Genomic DNA, 24,226 nt, shown 5'->3' with positions numbered 1-24,226 from the left:
TGAAAACCATTTAAGAGTTTCCTAAAAAACAAACAAACAAAAAAAAAAGATCAGTTTTTTAAATGGGCACCTGACCCAGAACACGACGTACTCAGTTACCCAGGGGAAATGCAAGTTGACATCCTCAAAATGACTTGGAAAGGAATCTTCATTGCTTTACTCATAGTAGCTAAAAGCTGAAAGAAACCAAATGCTCATCAGTAGGAGAATGGATAAACCAACTGTGATATATTCCTACACTGGTAATATCTAAACAATAAAAAGGAATGTTATCAATTCATCAACAGCATGGCTAAATCTGAAAAACATTATGCTGAGCAAAAAAAGAAGAAGAAGAAAAGCCAGACACAAAGGAGTGCATCCTTTTTAATTTCATTTATATGCAGCTGGAGATCAGGCAGAAGTGATTAATGGTGATAGAATTCGGAACAGTGGTTGCTACAGGCAGAGAGAAGATTGACTGGGAACAGGCTCAAGGGAATTTATGGGTTGGTGGAAATGTTCCGAGTCTTGATCACAGTGGTGTTTACACAGAGTATAACTTTGTCAAACTATGTAATTTTTTTTAACTGTACTTTGAAGATATATGCATTTTATTGAATATAAATTGTATCACATTTTACCAATAGTCATAGCTGAATATTATTGTATTCAATATTTTCTTTTACTTTTGTGTTTCCTTACACAAAATTATTTCCCAAGAATAATTTTTCCCTTATTACCTAAAGAGTAGTGGGGATTGAACCCATAGGTGCTCTACCACTGAGCCACATCCCCAATCCATTTTACGTTTTATTTTGAGATAGGGTCTTCCTATGTTGCTTAGGGCCTCACTAAGTTGCTGAGGCTGGCCTCAACCTTGCTGTCCTCCTGCCTCAGCCACTTGAGTTGCTGGAATTACAGATGTGTTCCACAATACCTGATACCTTCTTTTTTTCATAATTTTCTTAATTGCTTCATTTTATTTCTATTACTAATTTACTTAATTTTCTTTTTTTCTTAATTACTTCATTTCTTTCTACTACTCATTGTTCTTTACACCTTCTACTATACTTTTGCAATACAATCCCACCAGATAATCTGTCTATTGGCAACTCTTGCCTCCTATTTTGGCTGGTGTTGTTCAAAGGCCTTCTTCTGTGGCACGTGGAATTCCTTTTGATTTTCTCCTGTTTTTGACTCCTTCCATTAACCTGAAAATAAGTTCATATTTCAGGAAAAGAAATTGTGTAGTCATTTTTATGACAAACTTTGTGACTGGTGATTATTTCTAAGAAACTTAAGATATTTCCAACTCTGTGTAATCATATATCCCTTATTTTTATAGCTGGGGCAGGAAGAAAGATATGAATTGCTCAATGTGCTGGAGTTCACCAGGTAAAACTTCTCCTCTGTGTTTTTTCTGGATAAAATAAATTGCTATTCATTTTTCCTTTTTCCTTTTTGAATAACTAGAATGTATCCTTTTTAATTTAAATTTGTTTAAGCAAAATATTAACTCAAAATCTTTAGTACATTTTTAATTATCTGTAGGTAAATACTAAACTGCTTTCTTCAGAATATTGCAATAGTAGTGATTAAAAAATTGTTTGAAACATAACTAATTCACCAGTCTAGGGCCTAGGGCCAGGAGACTGATAGCTAGTGTGTGAGTCAGTTTTTCATTCCTATAACAAATACCAGAGATTATCAACTTATAAAGAGAAAAGGTTTATGTCAGCTCACAGTTCTCAAGTTTTCAATGTGCAATTCTATAGCCCTGTTGCTTTAAGCCTATGTTGAGGCAGCACACCATGGTGGGAGGGTATGGTAGACCAAAACTGCTCACCCCATGGCCAGGGTGTAAAAGAGGAGGTGAAGACAGGGACGGGATTACACACCCTCAGTAAGCTAAAGAGCTTGCATTAAGCCTCACCCTATGAAGTCTGCACCACCTACCTGCAGCACCTCACTGGGTACTGAGGCTCCAACACATGGGCCCTTGGGGGACCTTCAAGATCCAATCTATGGCAGTTAGTGATCTGGAAACATAGGAAGAGTCACCAAGATTTCTGTGGAGTAATTGGAGTCAGGAAGCCATCATCCTAATTGTGAGCTCATTATATCTAATTGTCCTTGGGATTTCAAAAACCATATGTATATCTCTGTGAGGTGTAAGCCACATACCATCTAGTTAGAAAAGAACAAAAAGCAAAGGGATTGTTTTACTGATTTTATTTCTTAAGTTCAAATAATAGAGTCGTTTAGTTTTAGTAAGGCCTTTCTGTACAAGTTTCCCAATCACCCTACATTCCTGGGACCAGGTAGTCCTTAGCTACAGGATCTTTAAAAAGATTGCATAGCCACCTGCAGGATACTTCAAAACATCAAACCCATGAGGTAGTAGAGCTGTCATTCAAGGAAATAAGTGCCCACCTTTTTTCAAGAATTTTCTCCTACATAAGACAAGCTCATATACTATCATTGAGAGATGTTTCCTTTTCTGTGCCAACTTTGGATGCTATTTTAATTGGTAGTGATCCCATTCCCATGGTTCATAACAAAAGCAATGGGGTCTGTACAATTAATCTAGCACTATATTAATCAAAGACTGTTTTCTTTACTTATGTACTCTGAAAGGCTCAAAGGAAAATAAATATGAAGTTGGATAATTAACTAGAATAGAGTATTTCCAAAATGCATCCCTCGTCTTTTTCTTTTTATGTTAAAGTGACTGTTTTCCTAACCCTACTATTATAAGTAGTATGTTAATTGGCTCTTAGATACGTCTTTTAAACACACACTTAGAAAGTACTGTGCTAGATGCCATAAAGCAAGCTTAGGGATTTCAGGTCTTTGAGAATACTACAATGAGGGCAGACTTAAGAACGGAAGTGAGAAAAGTGAATATGATGCCGTTAGTCTTGTGAAAACTGGTGGTAGTGTAGACCAGGAGGATGGTGGTGAAATAAAAGGGAAGTTGATGGCACCCATATGCCTTTTAAAGGAAGGTCAGTAGGACTTTGCCATGGGTCGGATATGGAAGGCAGAGAGGGAGAGGTCAGGGCTTCTGGCATGAGCAGTGAATAGAAGTTCTGTTTACATGGATGTTAGAAACAGAAGAGAAATCGATGTGGACATTAAGATGTCTGGAATGAAACATCTTAATGTTTAGGTTTTAGATGCCTGTGAGACATACAAACGGACGTGTCAGGTCAGCAGTTGGATGTAAGTGCCTAAAACCTATGAGAGAAAGCCTATGGCTGAAAGACCATATGGCAGTCATTGGTGAAGAAGTGATATTTAAAGCCATGAAAGTGAATGGGATCGCCTAGAGAGCACACATAAGAGCCCAAGAGAAAATGGAAGGCTGATGACTGAGCCATGAGTAATTCTAACGATGAAGGGTTAGGAAAAGACGAATCAACAAAGGAGAATGCTTTGTTGTTAAAGTCAGGGAGGACAAAGAGGATAATAGGACAAGGCCAAGAGAAGAGCAGTTCAAGCTCACAGGGACATCTCTGTCAAAGACTGCTTCAAGCTTAGGTGAGGGGAAGGTCAAAGTGTTCATCAAATGTGACCGTCCATTGGTGTGGTGAGGAGGGAAGCAAAAAGTGAAAGACAGGAATGAAGGGGAGGCTAGTGGAGGCGGTTCAGAGGTGGTGACGGTTCAGAGGAGTTGACCTGTGAAGACCAGTGAAGAAAGAGTTGAAAGGGCGTGTGACTCAATGGAAGAGTGCTGGTTGGGGGGAGTTCTGTAGGGCGGGGTGTAGAGTTTAAATACTGACCAGCAGGGTCCAGCTTTGAAGAAGAGGCAGATTCATAGGAGTGAGATTCCTGCAAAAGTGGGGTGAAAGGTGGTTCGCACACACACACAGAAGAGGCCTCTGATAAGAGAAGAAATATTTCCTCCATCATATTGGGGAAATAATGGAGAAGATGGTGCATACCTAGACAGAAATGGAGGCTTTAATGACATAAAGAAAAGGGGTTTCTTGTCTGATGTTTCTATCAAAGTAAATTCCAAAAATTTTAAGAGTCTGGAGTGAGGAGGGAACATAAGACTTGGAGAATGGAGAAGATATACACTGTGGTCTTACAGAGGGTGAGAGAGCAAGCTTCCTTGAGAAATGTAGTAGATAGGTGTTCAGTGATGTGTGGGGCGGAGCATCCCATTGTATCCAGTATCATGTATTTACCAGTCGTCATCACTGGGTGAATCTCAACAATTTCCACTTACTCTGATATACCACAGAAGAGTGTCGACGTTTACCCTTGGGGATTTTTCCAAGAGAAGAGAAGAGCAAGGAAGTTGATGCGTTTGACACCATTAAATCAAAACTGAATTAAGAAAGGCATGAATCAAGAAGGGCTAAGTTAGAATGCACAGCTGTCATTAAATGTCTTCCTAAAGTACCATATTCACATTCCCTCCTTGTCTGAGGTTTCACTGTCCGTTGAACCAAAATTCTAGAAGTCAACATTTCATAAGTTTTATTAAATGACTTCATTACAGTATACTGCTATAATCATTCTATTTTAATATTGCTGTTAGTCTCTTACCATGACTAATTTATAAAGTAAGCTGTATCATAGGTTTGTATATCTAGGAACAATACTTGTGAATGTGTGTTTGCATTTGCTGTTGGGTATGATTATGTACTTAAAATTGATTATTTTTATTTTTTAACAAAAATTACCATACACAGTTGCTCTTTTAAGATACTAACTTAAAATATTTTTTCAAATGTGAAAATATTGAACCAGGACTCTCCTCTACTCTGGTGGGTCTTAACTCTCACAGGTTTCTAGGGAACCATTTTGTAAAGTATTCCTCTAGGGCAGAAGATGGTACCCTGATGACTCAAAAAAACATAATGTAACTTTCAAAAGTCCCCAACTGTACATCAGGGGATAATTCATATATGTGGAAGGATTGGCCTCATAATTTGATCAAATTTATTTTTTCACTGTGAGTATTAAAATATGTGAGGCATGACAGACATATATGTGCAGATCCTCATTATGGAAATACCTCTTTCTTTCAGCGCTCGAAAAAGAATGTCAGTGATTGTTCGCACTCCATCCGGGAAGTTACGTCTTTACTGCAAAGGAGCTGTAAGTCTTTATTTTTGTCTTTTACAGTTTTGATTTATGCTGGTTTATAATGTACGTGTTAGGCATTCTGCTGTGGGAATGTAATGCAGATGTTTAGCATGAAGTTGCTGACATCCACTTTTGCTGGTGTTTTATAGTAACAGGGTTCTGCCTCTTCTGGTCAAATGTGGAATTCCTTCTGGGTAAATTGGGTGCTTTAAAAAAGTTTAGCATAGGTTATTTTTATAATTTAATTTTTGCTACATAATATTTGAGTTTCATGGTACATAAACTATGTTAGCAGGCAACTAAATATGGAAAACAATATAATTTTTCAAAGAACATAGAAATAGTCTTTGTTCTTTGGATCATAGTTATTGGTATAATTTCTTCATGTGAAGATCACTGTTTGTCTTGCATTGTTTTAATTATAACAGAATTTCTAATAATTGATTAGCATTGACATATGGGCATGTTATATACTGTGTATTTGTTTTTTTTAAAATTTATTTATTTAATTCATTTTAGTTGTTGATGGACATTTATTTTTTTTATTTATATGTGGTGCTGAGAATTGAACCCAGTGACTCACACATTTGAGTCAAGCGCTCTACCACTGAGCCACAACCTCAGCCCCTATACTGTGTATTCTAACTGATTCTCCTAGTTGAAATATGTTTACACTCATGGAAAAATGAGAAATCTGCTGACTGGGGCTTTTTTTTTTTTTTTTTAAGGTCAGTCAATATTTTCTTTTTTGAATTGCTCTTTCTAGATACCTAGTTTGTAAATTCCCCACCTTGGAACTTTTCAATTTTGAATAGACTCAACAACCTTGCTTTTTCCCATGGAAATTTGGAAACCAAACTTAAGAGGCCCAAGTCTTTTTATTTAAATTCCTGTTGAGAATGTTAGATGCCTTGGTTTTAAATCATTAAAATGCAATTTTTGAATGCCTTGGGTTTGAAGCATCCTGGTGGAATGATTTTGCAATGTCTTGTGAATTTCGTTTTGGAATTCCTTTGGTTTTATTTTCCCACTGATTCAAAGACCTGACATTTATTCATTCTGAACATCTTATCACCAGACTTCAAACTGGATTTTGGAGATGCAAAGGAAAAAAACCTAAGATGTGTCAGGAATTTAAGACTAGCCAGGGAAACACATATAAACAGAAGGTTAGGTTACAATACTAAGGTATCATAAAGATCTTCCAACAGCCCCGTGGGAATATGCACAGTGATAAGGGAATAGGAGAGCCTGCAGACCTCCCACTTCAAACAACTGATAGATGTCTGGTTTAGGCACCCAGATCACATCCGTCCTCCTGTGGCTTTGAACATTCTTCTACCTAAAAACTTTGGGAAGTTAAAACATTGAATAAAAAGTAAAAATATAGAGACTCTTTTTTTTAAAATAATCTCGTTTATAAAATAATCTCTATGTTAACTCGTTTATTGTATTGTTTTTCTTCCCTCCCAAATCGGCTATGAAATGTGGTTCAGTGGTAAAAGGCATAAACATGGAAAGCATGCTTGGGAACTAGCGGTAGGTTGCCAGGGAAGAGCTGAATTTGAGGTGGAAAAGGTCGATGTGAGTTAGGTTTTGTTTTTTTTGTTTTCTTTCGTCTTTTACCATCCTTAAGAACTGTACCTTTTTCTTGATTATTCTCATGGCACCTCAGAGGATGATATAAGGCTACCAGTTGAGACCACTGACAACAGTCCATGCAGGAGTTGATATGGAATAAAAAGACAGTTGCAGAAAAGACAGAGGAGGATGATTTAGGACTTAATAATTAATTGGTGATGAGGGAAGAGATTATCCAGGATTCTTAGGGGATTTCTGCTTGGCTTGCCAAGGGGACTGAATGATATCACTTCCTCAGATAGAGAGTTGGCCAGCTACATTTCGGCCACAAAGATTTCACAGGGGAAAGAATCTAAATTTCACAGGGGAAGAAATCCAGGGTACAGATACAGCCTAGAATTTAATGTATATAGTTGGAAACTAAAAGCAGGGGATGCAGTCTTGTATGAAGAAATGTTACCTGAAATGAAACAAGAGTATCAAATGAAAAGTAGAAGAACCAGGAAAGCAGATTGTGATTTGGAGGAGAATCTAAGGAGCTTGTGAATTCCTTGATAGAGTCAATAATCAACAGATAACAGCTATAGCAGAAGACCTGGGTAAACAGAGCTCATTATGCACTCCAGTCAGGATGGCATAGTATGCCATACTTTGATTTGCATTCTTTGTGCCAAAGTCATGGTGAAGACACATGGAGTTGATATAAGTATAAAGAGAAAATAAAGCTAAAACTACACAAATAGACGTCTGTGTACTCCAAAGTAGAAATAGAATCAAAGTGGTTCATTGAATTGAAGGCTTAAGCTGGATGGGGTGGGAGTCCCAGCCCCTGGATTCAGAATGTAGAAGCAGTGCTTAGAGTTTGACTTCTATGAAACCATGGGGCAAGTGTCCTAGATTTGAAATCACATGAGAGCCAGCTTCCTGTCTGAAGTTAAGGACAATGGTGAGCTTCCCCAACGTAAGAAGAGGCTGAGGAAATCTCATGCCAACCTCTGCAGAGGGTTTATAAAATGACCAGGTTGGCATGCCTGCAAAGAGGGACAGAACAGGAGCGAAACTCAGGGACACATGAAGAATTTTCATGCTAAAAGAGATAACGAGTTCCATAAAAAACTGGGTATTCATTCCAGATTGAATCATTTATATAGACCCATCTGCCGAGGAATGTTTTAAGCTCAACATAATGAAGAAATTCTAACTTTTTTTTTGAGTCAAAAAGAAACAAAGAGGGGTAATATAAACACACACACACACACACATACATAATATATATATATATATACAGATTTCTTTAAATAAATAAATGAAGTAAATGCCAGGTTAGACACAGTTCAAGTAGAGTTAGTGAATTTAAAGATAGTACTGAAAATTCCATCCTGAATATGCATAAAAACACAACAGCTCTCTGTATGTATGTATGTATGTGGGGGGGGGGCGTCAAATAATTTATTTTCCCTACTTCTTCTAGATCTTCTCAATAAAGATGTTTTGCTTTGTTAATTTTTAAATGGAAGAAAGAAACTATATAAAATATACTACATATATATGTACATATATATAATATTAACTAAAGAAAAAATACATTTACACAAATAAAAATTTATTTAAGAAATAAGGCATTCTATCCCAAATTTATTTACCAGAGAAAAAATTATAAACTTGACTTGTAAACTTAATGCTGTAGAGACCTTAAAGTGATTGAAAATTTCAAATTAGGTGTTCCTTAAATAAAGTTCTGTGCCATATATAAAAAAGACCACATCTGAAATTAGTTGCTTTTATAGCAGTTCACTACCACACCAGGCAAATTTCAGATAATTCTGAATGACACACACAAAAAAGTGTCTGCATATATTTAGATATGGGTGTATCTTACATCTTTGTCAAACATTCCAGGTCAAAGGGACCCAAGCTTCATGTAGCAGGGCAGTCTCACCTTACTTAACCTGACTGCAAGATCAGATTCCTAGTGGCAGTTGTTTAACTTACAGTGTCAAAATCAAACAGAACTATTAAAGACAAATCTCCAAAGAAATGAATGTTCATTTAGAAAGAGAACATAAAAATTAAATTGCAATTCAGGACACACATACACATAGCTCATAATGAATGGTCTTGGGTCTATCCTGTGAACAAAAGGTGAAGGTTTTATTAAGATGGAGAAATCTACACAAATGATTTTGAAAGAAATTTCATTGGCACTTGCAATGGATTGCTGAAGCTGGCAAGCTCTGACTGGGGAGTGGCACGAGTTACTATGTAAAGCTAGCCTTAAAGTCATAACCAGCTGTTTCCTTGTCATTTGCTAAATAAAATTAGTCTTAAAGTCATGGCAGCCCATTTCTTTGGCTCAGTTTTAGGAGATAGTTCCTAGAACAGGTATCTGTGAGTGTCCCCCTCCCCATGGCCCCTCCACTCCATTTTGCATAATTATTTTCATAATGGTAAGATTATCTAGATAATTTCAGTACTAATTGCGGCACATAAATAAGCAGTTATGTTAAGACCTACTTGTTTTCCACCACTGCCATCTTATGCAGATGCCTACATTTTTCTGGTAGTCTTTTTTTTCTTGTGACAATATCATACATATCCTGTGAGATTATACACAAGTGACATTTCAAAATGATTGAGGATTGCATCCAAAATTTTATTCATTTAAATAATTTTTGAACACCTACCATGTGCAAGGCACTTTGGAGGCAGAGCAGTGTTTGAACTTCAGTATAAAAGACAAAACAAAACCAATTTTCTGAATGAAAATTCTCCCAAGCGGAGTTATTAATCATGAGTTCAACTTTTCTCAAAGCCCTGGATCTTCACACAGTGAATATAACTTGTCTATGTTGTGCCAATCCCATAGCTTCAGCTCACCATGACTCTCTACTTTTACCTTGCTAAGGGCAGCACAGATAACTACATGCAGTGAGGATTTTCCATAAACACAGACTAGACGATTCTGAGTCTTATCCAATGGAGTGTACTCGTTTTAGTGCCTATAAATAACCTGATTTAGCTCCTAACAATGCACCCAGCACTTGATGTAACCCTCTTAATAAGGGAGTGTTAACTATGGCTGAAAAAATATCTGTAAATAATATTATATTTTTTTGCATGTGATTTTAAAACAAGGGTACATTTAATGCAGAAGGCCAAATTCTGTCCTCTGCTTTTCTTAATATTACAAGGAAGTTAGAAACTTAATTTCTCCTATTCAAGGCATCAGTTTCTTCCACTAGAATGTTTGGATATACTGCAGAATTCAGTCCTTCAGATCTTATTACTTATCACTTTTGTTTTTGTTATTGTGATTTTTTTGAAGATTTTTTTGTTTTAAAATGACCTATGTTCATTTCATTAAAAATTTCATTAGCTTCTGGAAAAAAAATAAAGATCATAAGTTAAACTTTTCCTTCTTCTTGAGAAGGGATTGTGAGGGGAAATTATCATTTCCTTTTGCTTTGCCCCCCTTCCCATTCCACCACTGAAAAATGGAAAGAAGTTCATAATTGGAGCTTGGAATATTCCATCTGCTCTGAGGTCACTAAGTTCTATTTCTCTCAAGGGTTCTAAATCATACTCCATTAGTTTGCTTCCAAATCTCAGCCCTGAGACTAGAGACCCCTATATGGGTAATATCACTAAGAAAGTAATTGCAGGTAAATGATTTATTTTTTCCTGGTCTAGTAAAACCATGAAGACTAAACACTAGAATTTTTTAAAACATTAAACCAAAGCCAAAGAATAACTAAAGGAACAATAGGCAGTTTGTAAATGAGCAAAAACTAGAGAAACGTAAGTGGTACATAAAGCTAAAGCTGAAAAGGACTTGAAAAACAATCCAGTAATTTTATTTTACAAGTTAAATCAACTGAGTCTTAAAGTGGCACAATTAGAAACTGCTGTTTAAGGCAGTTCCTGTTTTGTTCAAGGTTCTCTGCACTGTACCACCAGCCCTCTTGAGCAGATTCAGTAGGCCTGTGTTGCTTAAAGTTTATTCTCTGTGAACGCTGATCCCATACAGGGCTCTAGCCCCTGGAAGGTTCTGTGAGCACGTAAGTTGGGACCTGTGCCATACAGTCATTGAGAGACCCACTGCTATTTTTTTTTAATCTATATATAACAGCAGAATACATTACAATTCTTATTCCACATATAGAGCACAATTTTTCATATCTCCAGTTGTATATTCACAACTGGAGTATATTCACACCAATTCGCATCTTCATACCTGTACTTTGGATAATAATGATCATCACATTCCACCATCATTAATTACCCCATACCCCCTCCCTTTCCCTCTAACCCCTCTGCCCTATCTACAGTTCATCTATTCCTCCCATGCTCTTCCTCCCTATACCATTATGAATCACCCTCCTCATATCAAAGAAAACATTTGGTTTGGGGGGATTAGCTAACTTCGCTTAGCATTATCTTCTCTAACTCCATCCATTACCTGCAAATGCCATGATTTTATTCTCTTTTATTGCTGAGTAATCTTCCATTGTGTATATATGCCACACTTTTTTTATCCATTCATCTATTGGAGGGCATCTAGGTTGGTTCTACAGTTTAACTATTGTGAATTGTGCTGCTATAAACATTGATGTGGCTGTGTCCCTGTAGTATGCTATTTTTAAGTCCTTTGGGTATAGAACGAGAAAAAGGATAGCTGGGTCAAATGGTGGTTCCATTCCCAATTTTTCAAGAAATCTCCATATTGTTTTCCATATTGGCTGTACCAATTTGCAGTCGCACCAGCAGAGTATGAGTGTACTTTTTTCCCCCGCATCCTCGCCAACACTTATTGTTGTTTGTCTTCATAATAGCTGCCATTATGACTGGAGTGAGATGAAATCTTAGAGTGGCTTTGATTTGCATTTCTCTAATTGCTAGTGATGATGAACATTTTTTCATGTATTTGTTGATTGATTATATATCATCTGAGAAGTGTCTCTTCAGGTCCTTGGCCCATTTATTGATTGAGTTATTTGTTTTTGGGGTGTTTAGTTTTTTGAGTTCTTTATATACCCTAGAGATTAGTGCTCTGTCTGATGTGTGAGAGGTAAAGATTTGCTCCCAAGATGTAGGCTTTCTATTCACCTCACAGATTGTTTCTTTTGCTGAGAAGAAGCTTTTTAGTTTGAATCCATCCCATTTATTGATTTGTGATTATAATTTTTGTACTATAGGAGTCTTCTTAAGTAAGTTGGGGCCTAATCCAACATCATGGAGATTTGGGCCTACTTTTTCTTCTATTAGACACAGGGTCTCTGATTTAATTCTTAGGTCCGTGATCCACTTTGAGTTGAGTTTTGCGCATGGTGAGAGATAGGGGTCTAATTTCACTTTGTTGCATTTGGATTTCCAGTTTTCCAAGCACCATTTGTTGAAAAGGCTATCTTTTCTTCATGTATGTTTTTGGCACCGTTGTCTAATAACTGTGCTTATGTGGGTTTGTCTATGTGTCCTCTATTCTGTATCATTGGTATACCATTCTACTTTGGTGCCAAAACCATGCTGTTTTTGTTACTATTGCTCTGTAGTATAGTTTAAGATGTGGTATAGTGATGTCATCTGCTTCACTCTTCCTACTAAGGTTTGCTGTAGCTATTCTGAGTCTCTTATTTTTCCAGATGAATTTCATGATTGCTTTTTCTATTTCTATGAGGAATGTCATTGGAATTTTGATCAAAATTGCATTAAATGTGTATGGTGCTTTTTTTGCAAGTATGTTCATTTTGATAATATTAATTCTGCCTATCCAAGAGCAAGGTAGATATTTCCATCTTCTAAGGTCTTCTTTGATTTCTTTCTTTAGGGTTCTGTAATTTTCATCATATAGATCTTTCATTAAGTTGATTCCCAACTTTTTTTTTTTTTTAGGCTATTGAGAATGGGGTAGTTTTCCTTATTTCTCTTTCAGAGTATTTGTCACTAATATACAGAAATGCCTTTGATTTATGAGTGTTGATTTTGTATCCTGCTACTTTTGCTGAATTCACTTTCTACTTCTAGGAGTTTTCTGGTGGAACTTTTAGGGTCTTCCAGGTATAAAATCATATCATCAGCAAATAGTGCCAATTTGAGTTCTTCTTTTTCTATGTGTATCCCTTTAATTTCTTTCATCTAACTGCTCTGGCCAGTGTTTCAAGAACTATGTTAAATAAAAGTGGTGAAAGAGAGCATCCCTTTCTTGTTTCAGTTTTTAGAGGGAATGCCTTCAATTTTTCTCCATTTAGAATGATGTTGGCCTGGGGCTTAACATAAATAGCCTTTATGATGTTGAAATATGTTTCTGTTATCCCTAGTTTTTCTAGTGTTTTGGACATAAAGGGGTGCTGTATTTTGTCAAATGCTTTTTCTGTGTCTATTAAGGTGATCATATGATTCTTTAAGTCTATTGATGTGATTTTAAAGGCATGAGAAATATTGCAGCAGGGCCAGCCCATTAGCTCTGTTCAGTCCAGCATCTCCTGGACTTTCTTGAGTTCTGGACCCAGTCTTCCTTGTAGCACCTTTTCAGAGTTCTGTAGAACCATTAGGGCTGGGTGAGTATCTTGCAGTATTTGGGAAGTAAATAAGTATTAGTATTCACATTTCAAACATTGGAGTAACTATGGTGATTTATTCCAAAAGAAAATGAGAATGTAGGCCTAGAACCTCCCCTTAGTATCTACTGGGTATTTTTTCCAGGATCTCCACAGATACCCAAATACAGAGATGCTCAAATCCCTTATATTAGATGACACAGTGCATGCATATAATCTACACACATCTCCTCTGCTACTTTCAATCATCTCTGTGTTGCTTTTAACACTTCACACAATATAAATGCTGTGTAAATAGTTGTTATACTATATTGTTTAGGCAATAAGAAAAATGTCGATACCTGTCCTGTACAAGCAACCATCCAGGGCCTGATGACATCTGTCTAGTTGGTTGAGTCCTTGAATGCAGAACCTGCAGATCCAGAGGTCTGACTGTATTTCTTTGTGTCATTAGGGAAACAGTGTTATCTGGAAAAAATACTTCATGCCTTAAAATCAGTGCTAAAAGTGATTGGTTATTTTTATACTGCTTTGATAACTAGTAGTATCACACCATTAACTTTATTAAACTCAGAATGCTTTATTAAGTACATTATACCTTCTCTTTGTTTTTCAGGACACTGTAATTTATGAACGACTTGCAGAGACTTCAAAATACAAAGAAATTACCCTAAAACATTTAGAACAGTTTGCTACAGAAGGTGAGCATAATAGTGTAGTAAAGTATGATTAAAATACACAGAAATCATATACTCTTGAGAGCTTACAAGGTCACTGGTATTGTTTTACCTAGACATTCCTAAAATAAGGTATCAATATTGAGAGTTTAGATTTTACTATATTCTGTTCCCATACAATATTTTTATTTTATTTAAAAAACTAAAACTGTATTTATTGAAATGTTCAGAGGCTTTATCCCTACATTTTAGGTAGTAAGATCCATTAATCTGTTTACTTTTCAGAATGGATAAATTTACAGTGTAAACACTTTACCTTATATCTCAAGAAATTCATTAGGGAAGAAATGAGTCAAAGAACTGAAATGTTCTAATCTGAATAAGAGAGAGAAGAAATAAATAAGCCTATGTGATTATGAAAATGAGTATCAATTTAGTTAGAACTGAAGACTTTTTTTTAAGGCCCCGACCACATGTCAAGCTCTGTGTTAGACCTGAGAATCGATGATAAAAAAGAAAAAAGCTTAACCCTGTCTCTCTGCCTTGAAATATGATGATGTGTGAAACAAAACAGTACTTGGTATAGAGAGCTGATCTAGATAGGATGAAAGGGAGTAAGGGTTGTTAAACATTAGGGTCAGTACTACAAGAATTTGTAGTCTTATCTCTGAACTTGGCAGCAGTGGTCACAGCTGTATCTAAATCTCCCATCTCAGTTTTCCCTCCTATTTCAGCTAGAACAGTCGCCAGGGGTACCAAGCCTGACCCCTGATCAATCCTTTCTTCCTCCTGATCCAAGCTGAGAAAAGATAGAAATGTTTTTTAAAAATCACTAGGAAAAAATTATAATAGACTTTGAAAATCAAGGACACAAAAAACCTCCTCCCAATTCTACAGAAAGCAGGAACACAGAAGCATACATGATGATAGAGCTCAGACCCTCAGACAGGGCCCCAGGCAGGTTCAACCTACCACACACAGCACAGGTATTGTTTGGTTTGGTTTTGCTTGTTGAGGGGTCTGGAGGCATCTTTCTCCTCTGGATATGATGATACACATGCTCTGGCTCTCAGACATATTTGAGTTGGCTCGGCCCCCACCTTCACTCCATTCTTTCTGGCTCTGGGCTGAATGTCACTTCTGCTCCATGGCTCCCCTCAAATAAATGTTCCAGCCAAGTTTCCAAAAGTGAAAAACATGCCCTAATATGGCCCCGTGGATTTAACCTCCACTCTCAGTGATCCGGCAATAGATAACCCTAGTCCTTTCTTAGAAAGACCCTCCTGGTATTTTATGTCACAGGTTCTTTGCTTCTTGCTTCTGACATATTGCCTTGAACATATTTTATTTGACAAGATGATGAAGCCTAGAGTCTGGCTCTGATTGTTTTTAGAGTTAAATGACCTTGAGTGAAGCATTCTCTTAGGAACCTAGGTAGCTGCTTCCTTACATGGCTGAGAAGTGCTCTGTCCTCTCTCTTCTTCTAGTTCCTCTACTTTTTTCTGGCTGAGGGTGAAGTGAGCTATGAAAGCCATAGACACTGAGCTCTGGGAGTAGGTCAGCGCACACATGAGCTTTGACTGCCTTCCCTGAACACGTCTGTTCCTTATTGCCACTGACCCTCCATTTACAAAGATTCTTTTTGCCATAAATTTATAGTGGTAAACAGCAGTGATAAATACAGTCATATAGCCCAGTAAGAGGAAGACCACCCTCCCAGTTGACTTTAAGGGGTTTCCCTGTCCCTCCTCATAAGCATCTGAAGCCACTATTCTGAGTCAGCCACTGTATCTGACAGTGGAGTTACAGATAGGAAGAACTCCAGGTCCCTGCTGTTCAGGAGCCTCAATCTGATAGAGGAGACCATGAGAGCAAACATATAGAACATTGTTATTCACAACATGAGAGCATTTGGGGATTTCTGCTTGTGTCATCCAGGTGAGAGGAGGCTGTTTCAAAACGATGGCTTGAAGAGCTGAGTCTTAAAGTTGATTCCAAACTGACAGTGGCAAGGTATTTGGGAGGGTAGAGTGGAGACCCTGGTATGGAGAAGGTGGCAGCAGGGAAAGAGGTTGAGGCAGTTGATGAAACAAGTAAGAGCCATACATCAGGGTTTACCTCTCATCTTGGAGAATGTTCAGAAGATTTCAAACGAAGGAAGCCCTTAATAAGATCAGGATTTTAGAAGAGTCACTCTAGGTATGGAGGATGGATGAAAAGGACTGGGAATGAGAAGCACAGTGCCAATCTTAAGAGTGAGAGGACATTGATAGATGTTTTATACTGAGGTTTTGTCATAGCCGAGTTGGATTTAGCATATTATTTGAATGCAATTGGTCTTTTCAAATAGGACTTTATTAAACAAAAACAGGAACATCAGACTTCTGAATAAAATCTTTTTTGGTGTGTCGGGGTGTGTGTTTGTTGCCTCTTCCAGGATTAAGAACTTTGTGTTTTGCCGTGGCTGAGATTTCGGAGAGCGACTTTGAGGAGTGGAGAGCTGTCTACCAGCGGGCGTCCACCTCCGTGCAGAACAGACTGTTGAAGCTGGAGGAGAGCTACGAGCTGATCGAAAAGGTGTGTGGGGGGCTGTTTTGGTCCTCCAGAAAGTCTTTACTCTCGGGACCAATGGAATAAAAAGGAGACCATCTTGATGCAACACTCACCGTTGAATTTCCTCTCACTGTCTAGCATTAATACACCTTCATTAATAACATTTATGAGAGAGAAGTTTACTGAACAGGCACAGGTTTAGACATTACGATGTATAGACCTTCACTCTTACAGTTTGGGATCACAGTTTGGTCTGACGATCTCCTTACCAACTTCTTCCATTGTTTCTGCAACACTGAGGACATGGACCATGCCCACACACACATTATATAAACATACATTTGTGCTTAGAATTAATCTAAGCATATTTAATATGTAATATAAAATCATGATATAGCTTACATAATCTGTAGCTAGTAATCAGTAATACTTAAGTGAATAATCCTGGGCGCATACCTGGCCAATTGTTGTACTACACTTATGCACCCCTCTCCTTCTATTATTTTGATCACAAGTATAAATATCCCTCTTTAACAGATGAAGAAACTAAAGCCAGTCAGCCTAAAAGTGATCCATACACTATGGCTGGTGCTATAGAAATAGTAAGATGTTAGTTATCAGTGGCAAATAATTTTGTGTACTCTGTGCCAGGTGCTGTTCATAGCACTTTTGTTTATTAACTATTTAATCCCTTTGAAGTGTTAATTATCCTGTTTACAGATGAAGAAATCAAGGCACAGATTAAGTCATCCTGCTAACATTACACAGCTCCTATGAGCAACAGATCTCCCTCCTACCCGTTTTCATGCTCTGAAGCACTCATGTGCCTCCACTCTAACCTTTAACTACCCATTAAATAACTCCCCAGTTGCTCAGCTCCTTCAACATATTCACGTTTGTACAGCATGGAAGCAAACTAGCTCGTCAGCCACAGTTCATCAGATCTCACCTCCAGGTAAGTAAAGGCTGACTTTTTCCTTCTTCTTCTCTATCAAACTAGGTATTTCCCAGTATTTCTGTCTTATAAGGCCGTGAGCACTACAGGGATGTCCTGGACTATTTCTACTTCCGTTCCCATATGCCCTTTACTACTAGGGAGGGCCATTTTCTAGCTGCAGGTGGTTTCTCTGTCGCATACACTTGCCACATGTAACTCTAGGTATTGTTCTTCTGTCTCCTCAGTACACTGTGATTACTTCATATGTTGTGTGTTTTATAAGGGAGACATCTAGTCACATAGGTCATACATCATATGCAGAGAGAGAAAGATATATAGATAGAGATATCCACCCCTTATATATGAACTTAATATTTTCTGCACTTTATTCTAAGAAGACACATGATAGCATATGTAGTACCTTCCAGCTTGGCCCCCCTCACCAAATTTAGCGGTGTGCACACAGCAGGGGCTTGCTATCAATTTATTTATTGAACCTGCGTTTTTTTTCTTTTTTGGCCACTTTCTAACATTTATATATGATTATATCTTTGGGGTATTATATGTTGAAATAAAATAATATGGGGCCATGATCGTAATCTCCAATGAAAGTCATGTATTATATCTTACTAATGGTATTGATTTTTATCTTTTGCTTTCCTTACTCTTAAGAATTTTTTTTAATTACCATGTTTGTAAATGATTCTCTTTTTCCTGCTATCTTCTCTCCCATGCTAATGATATGGAATTAATGTATAGTGACACTAAAAATACATTTGAAAATGGATTATTAAATTGTTTATACTTGAAGCATGTATAGAAAATTCTTGAGCTGAATTATCAATAAGCCTAACATTCTTACTCTTAATTTCTTAGTATCTATAGGTTAGATTTTTTAGGATTTACAGTTTTCTTGTTAATGTCTGATTAAAACACCTTAGTACTTTGAGGTTTTTAACAGAAGTAGATGTTCAATCTTTTTCCAGCAGATGGTGATCATGAGTTGCATTGAAATTTAAGTTGCCTGAGAAAATCCATTGAAAGTTTTTGTTGTTGTTTCTTTGGGTTTGTTTGTTTGATTGTTTAGTTTACCTACATGGAAACCTCCCTTATGATTGCTTTTTAGCTAAAACAAGTGAAAATGGAAAATTAGAGCTAATTTATCTTTACTTCTTGATAAGCCACAGGCTCTCACATGTTAAAAAGTCTTAAGACCCAGAAAGGTGAAGAGATTGGGTCCCTTACTCAGCCAGAGTATTGGGGAGGGGGTTTAGGGACAGGAAAGATGGTGGAATGAGGTAGATATCAATCATTACCCGAGTACATGTATGACTGCACATATGGTGGACACTACATCATGTACAATCAGAGAAATGAAAAGTTGTGCTGCAGTTGTGCACAGTGAATCAAAATGCATTCTGTTGTCATATATACCTAATTAAAATAAATTTATAATTTTTTTGAAATTCAGAGAACAAGAGTATACTTCTGGACTTCTGGAAACTTAAAAAAAAAATTAGTTTTCTGCATCCTTCTGTATTCCTCAAACTGGGTTTTTATTCAGTTATACATTCAGTTAACTTTCATTAGGCATTTAAAAGGTACTAGATATCCAACTGCCCAAGCCCATGAGGAAAATGGTTTGGGCCCTCTGGGTGCCCTGGTCTGAACAAGTCTCAAGTTGAGGAAACCTCAGGAACCCCCCTGAAGTGATCCACACGCTCCATCTGAAGGAAGCATGCAGAGCGGTGGTAACTTTTGAAAGAGCTTAAAAGAGTGTTGAACCAGGTAGAGGAAAGCAGAAGTCTTTTTTAAAGGAAAAAAGAATGACACAGGGGTCTCTGCAACTGAGCTGTTTTTCTAAAAAGTGGCTCTGCCAACACTGGTCCTTTGAGGACTGTGGGTGGGGTTTTTAGAAGTCTATAGAGCCAGGGTGATATCACTTTGTTGTTGGTCTGAGTTTCCATTCTTTGTTAAACTCAGCTGGGGTCAGTTCCGTAGAAGTTTTGATTTACTGCCGTTAAAACCACCCTAGTGAGGCAAGTTTCAACCTGTCAGGCCGCTGATTCTGCTCATGTGTCACCCTGGCTTTAAATTTAGCTGTCACATCCTTAGAGTTCATCCAATTTGGCTTCTTCCTTACCTACTTTAACAGAGACATGTTGATTAGGCAATCTATTTTTTATATGTTTGGAATCTATTTTTATGTAGACTCTGATGTTGGACTTAACATATAAGGAAATGAATTTTTTTTTTTAACGTGAGAGTGGTTTTCAAGAAAATGTTTTCAGGGCAGAACCCATTTTCCAAACAAAACATTCCCTGAACCATGATAATCATAATTGATAAAAGCAGCGCTGCCCTGGTTGAAAAGTTAAGGGGTGGAGGGAAGCCCCTTGTTGGCTTCCGCTACCCCTCCACCATGGTGGTCCGTGAGGGGCTTTTCAGGACTGGGGGGTCCTCTGAGTACAATTTGAAGACTATATAATGTTACCTCTGTGTGTGGACTTTTTAGAAAATGTGCTTCTCAAAAGATCAGAACTTCATTGTGGTCATACAGAATGTTTCTGAACACATTTGAATCAGTGACCTGGAATGCCATCAACACAGTGATGGTAGTATTACTTCAAAAACAATTCAAAATTTGAAAGATTTATTGAGCATTCCACAAAAACAAGAATGTTTTTGATAAATAAATATTTTACAATATGATTAAGGTTGTGCTTTCAAACCCTGTGTGCTCTCTCTCTCTCTCTCTCTCCTACCTCCTCTCACCCCTGTCATATTCATTCAAATGAGTAAATTCAGTTTTTAAGATTTAGTTAAAACCATATTCCTTCGGGGGTTATAACTTCTGGTGTGAACTGAAAAAACTACCCAGCTAGACCACAAATATGCAAGAATATGTTGATATCTATCCATAGGTGCAAGGCTGGGTTACTTTTCTACCCCAAGATATCTGAGCACTAGAGTGCACTGCCTTAACCCCACCCCCACCCCCAAGGAAACACTGAAGGGAAGAGAACACAGAGGTATGAAGAATCCTCTGCTAATGGCATCCATGTTGACAGTCATCATTAGAGGAGAGAACTGGGGATTTTTAAATTTATCTAAAATATAATTACATCTGTTGTAATATTGTATTATGTGGGCTCCAACACTTGCATCCATATGGTAAACTTTTCAGAATACTAAAAAAAAATAATTCTTATGCCATGAGTTGTTTCAAGAATCAGTTACTGGTACATTTTCTTTTCTGTTACTAAGTATAAGCCAGGGGGTGACATTTGATAGTAGGAGAGTCTTAACTTGTTCAGGAATAAGGTCACTTAGTTAACATGCAAAAGGAACTGTCAGAGTCATCTCAGATGCTCCAGTTGTCTTGACCCACTTGGAAGAGGAATATTACAGCTTCACTCTGGTGCTATGGACAGTAATACCTCCTAGTCCCTCCTCATCACCACTTGAGAGAATTTACAGTTGTCTCATTTTCAGATGACAAACTTGACCTGTTTTGTCTTCCTTAACCTTATTCTTTTGAAATACGGTATAGTTGAATTCATCATTTCAGCTTATGAAACCAGTTATAGTGTTCAGTCTATACTTTTTAAAGCCAGATTATTTTTAAATAAATTTAAATTTAAATTATATCTGCATTTATTTAAAAAGAATTATAAATAACAAAATATTATAAAATCTTAAGTTTTATTGGCAATGGTTTCTCTGAAATTTCTCACCTATTTGCTTTGATCTGTCACTTTAATTTTATTCTAAAATTTGAAACACAAATTATTTTTGCCCCATTCATTCTGTTCTGCTGGATTCCTTTGAAATTAGTAGTACAGAGAGTTCTGATCTTACTTTCTTATTTTCTAATTAAACCAGTGGTAGAATATGAAGATGTGTCTTCATGGAAGATATAGCTTTTTAAATTTTTTATATTTATTTGCTTCAATCAATGTGATTATATCTTTAGCACTACACAAATTACCTACTAATAGCTTCTATGTTTATGAAAGCACATTATGTATCTTGAACATCATAGAAAATAAAGCAGTATGATATAATACTATCTAGATTGAGCATTGTTTGAAGCAGTATTTCCCTAATAGTAAAATTTTTTTCTTGTTTTGAGGGGGGAAAAAAGTAGAAACTTAACTGTTGCTTTTATCTGGTGAAGTTTTTAAAAATAGATTGTGGGTCAGAGGATCATTTCTGAACTGGAGAGCAAAACCAGAGTGCTATAATTTTGGCATCGTCTAACTCTCCTTTGATCAAATAGTAGTGTTGTATCTTATATGCATTTATAATTTGTGATTAATGTATACCCACTAGATTGAAATTTCATGAGAGCAATCATAATTATCATATTCATCTCTGTATCTCCAGTGCTTGACTGTCTGGCCTATGTTAATCACTCAATAAATATTTGAAGAACAAATGAATAATTCAATTAGATAAATTATTCAGAACCTGGAGCTTAGTAAGTGCTTGCTTAGTGAAAACCTGGTTCCCAGTACCTATATAGTTTACACTTTTCACACATTGAAGGCCTTGGTACCAAATGTAATGTCACTAAGGATTAATTTAGGGATATGGCAGAAAAGGAGCTAATAATTTTACAAAATGTATTCTTAAGAAGTTTAGGATCACTCATTTAAAAAAAAAAAATCTGTCTCCAGAGTTACTTGTATATAAATGTAAGAAGAACATGTTTGAAAAGATTCAACATCACACATTTGAGCACTGGAAAAGGCAGACCCTCCTCTGGTCTCTGGGGCACAGTAGGGGAAAGGATTGAAAAATCTCTACCTTTGTTTGAGTGATAGAAGATAGTAAACTTTTAAATCAAGAAAAAAAAAAAAGGTGTTTTGTTGTTGTTTTGTTTTGTTGTTTGTTTTTGTAATTTTTCCAGACAGAATTTTGGTGCCCTGTGCACTGAGATAAGGTATCTGGATAGGACAGTGAGGTCATGATCTTTTTTTACATTATTTTCTTTACTTCTCCCTAAAATATGATTTACATTTTGGGGCTCTTTAAAGACTGCCCTGATGTGTTGTAATATTAGATCAACCACTGTGCTGCGTTGCGAACAGTAGTGCATGCCTACAATCCCAGCAGCTTGGGAGGCTGAGGCAGGATTGCAAGTTCAAAGCCAGCCTCAGCAACTTCATGAGGCCCTTCACAAAGCAACTCAGTGAGACCCTGTCTCTAAATAAAATACGAAGTAGGGCTGAGAGTGTGGCTCAGTGGTTGAGTGCCCATGAGTTTAATCCCTGGTACAAAAAAAAAAGGTCAACCACGGCATTCAGTGTGACTAAACACAACAGTTGGGTACCCTTTGCCGTATGTGACAACAAATGGTTTAGAAGATTCCTAGAGAAATATAAAACTTAATGGAAAACAGGACCTTTCTTGAACACTTTTGGCTGCCAAGTTCATAGTAACTTTTGTATGACAAAGGAATGCTCTTCCAGATAAAACTACCACATCTATTCTTAGTAGCTGCAAATATCACTTTCATTTGTACTAAAAGCTAGATGAAAATCTACATGATGTACTGGTGATTTCATGGTTTAAAATTCCAGTGGTTTCCTGTTTTACTGTTTGCTTAAGAACATTTGCAGTTAGTCATCTCACCTACTAACAAGACCTGTCACTTTTTGAGCATTTATTAATCTCTAGGTCCTCTACTTTTTTACCCTGATTATTTAGTTCAGGAGCCTCAGAAGTGAGGTACACAGATGATCCATTGGGGGTGAGCAAGGAAATAGTAGGCCTGTTTTGTTTTTGCTTATATTTTATCTCATTTTAATTTTTCTGCATTTTATAATGCATATGACTTATTAATAGAACAGAAATGTTGTACAAAACATGACTGTGTCATATGTAAATACTCAACATTTTTTCCTAATCTGCTACTCAAAAAAACAGTTTGAGATGACTGACCTAATTTCATCCCCAGAAGAACCCTGTTAAATCAGTATGATTAGGCATTCTGTTGTGGAAATTGATTCTTAGGAAAGTAAAGTTACTTGCTGAAGGACGCATATCCGTGACAGTTGGCACAGCAAGAATTGAAATCCCAGCTCTGCCTTAATAATAGTCCATACATTATGTTGCCAGTGTGGTTTAGAAAAAGGCAGGAATGTGGGCAAAATATTGGAACTTTGAAAAATAAAATATAATCAAGAATGTAGTTGCATAGTCACTAGATCAGCACTTGGGGTAGGGGAGTGTTGATATTTGGGGCTTCTCCACTTGGTAATCGAGGCAAAAAATACACTTTCTTTTCCTTAAAAATAAGGTTGACATATGTTTGCCATGGTTTTCCCTCAACTTTAGAATCTTCCTATTTAAAGTGTTTAATATTTTCTTATGTCTCTAATCACACGTGCCTTCTCGGGAGCACTCGTGGCCGACTTTCCACACTGGGTAGCTGTCTTCTGACTCAGATAAGATGGATGTGTTGTTTTTGCAAGCTACACCCAACCACTTCTCAAATCCTGATTCCTTTCGGCTGGGTGTGTGAATTCTGGCCTTATGTGCTAAGCCCTTGGCTCTGGGAGTTCAAATGTAATTTCTGTGGTTCGGAAAGCAACCAGCTAAAACCTTTTTCTTGGCCTCAGAAACATTAACCAGTTGCCTGATTTCTTCAGAAGCATGCAAGTGGGTCATTCCAAGGGTTTAATGCTCTCAGCCTTAGTTTCATAGCCCAGTTTAAACTGAAAGGAGAAGAGGTGGGAGGTTCTCTTTTAAATACAACTGTCATCCATCCATACCTGCATCTCTACTAAACGGTGCTAAGAAGAAAAAAGGCTCAAGAGCGAATACCCCCT

The 24,226-nt window shown here is 37.1% G+C and overlaps 1 protein-coding gene across 4 annotated transcripts in view; it reads left to right on the top strand.

Moving 5' to 3' along the window:
* Positions 1 to 24,226, top strand: part of Atp8a1 (ATPase phospholipid transporting 8A1) — a 213,183-nt gene that overhangs the window by 93,098 nt on the left and 95,859 nt on the right. For all 4 annotated transcript variants that reach the window (XM_058582796.1, XM_046455993.2, XM_058582822.1 and 1 more), the window contains 4 exons: positions 1,328 to 1,377; positions 5,028 to 5,097; positions 13,837 to 13,921; positions 16,335 to 16,474. In XM_058582796.1, the coding sequence (XP_058438779.1) occupies positions 1,328 to 1,377; positions 5,028 to 5,097; positions 13,837 to 13,921; positions 16,335 to 16,474 (345 nt within the window). The remainder of the gene's footprint in view (positions 1 to 1,327; positions 1,378 to 5,027; positions 5,098 to 13,836; positions 13,922 to 16,334; positions 16,475 to 24,226) is intronic.

This window comes from Marmota monax, unplaced genomic scaffold, assembly GCF_021218885.2.
Source record: "Marmota monax isolate L192 unplaced genomic scaffold, Marmota_monax_Labrador192_F-V1.1 WCK01_AAM20220418_F8-fsc00025, whole genome shotgun sequence".
Taxonomy (NCBI): Eukaryota; Metazoa; Chordata; class Mammalia; order Rodentia; family Sciuridae; genus Marmota; species Marmota monax.
Note: the sequence above shows the minus strand (reverse complement) of the source record. Positions and strands in the feature narration are given on the sequence as shown.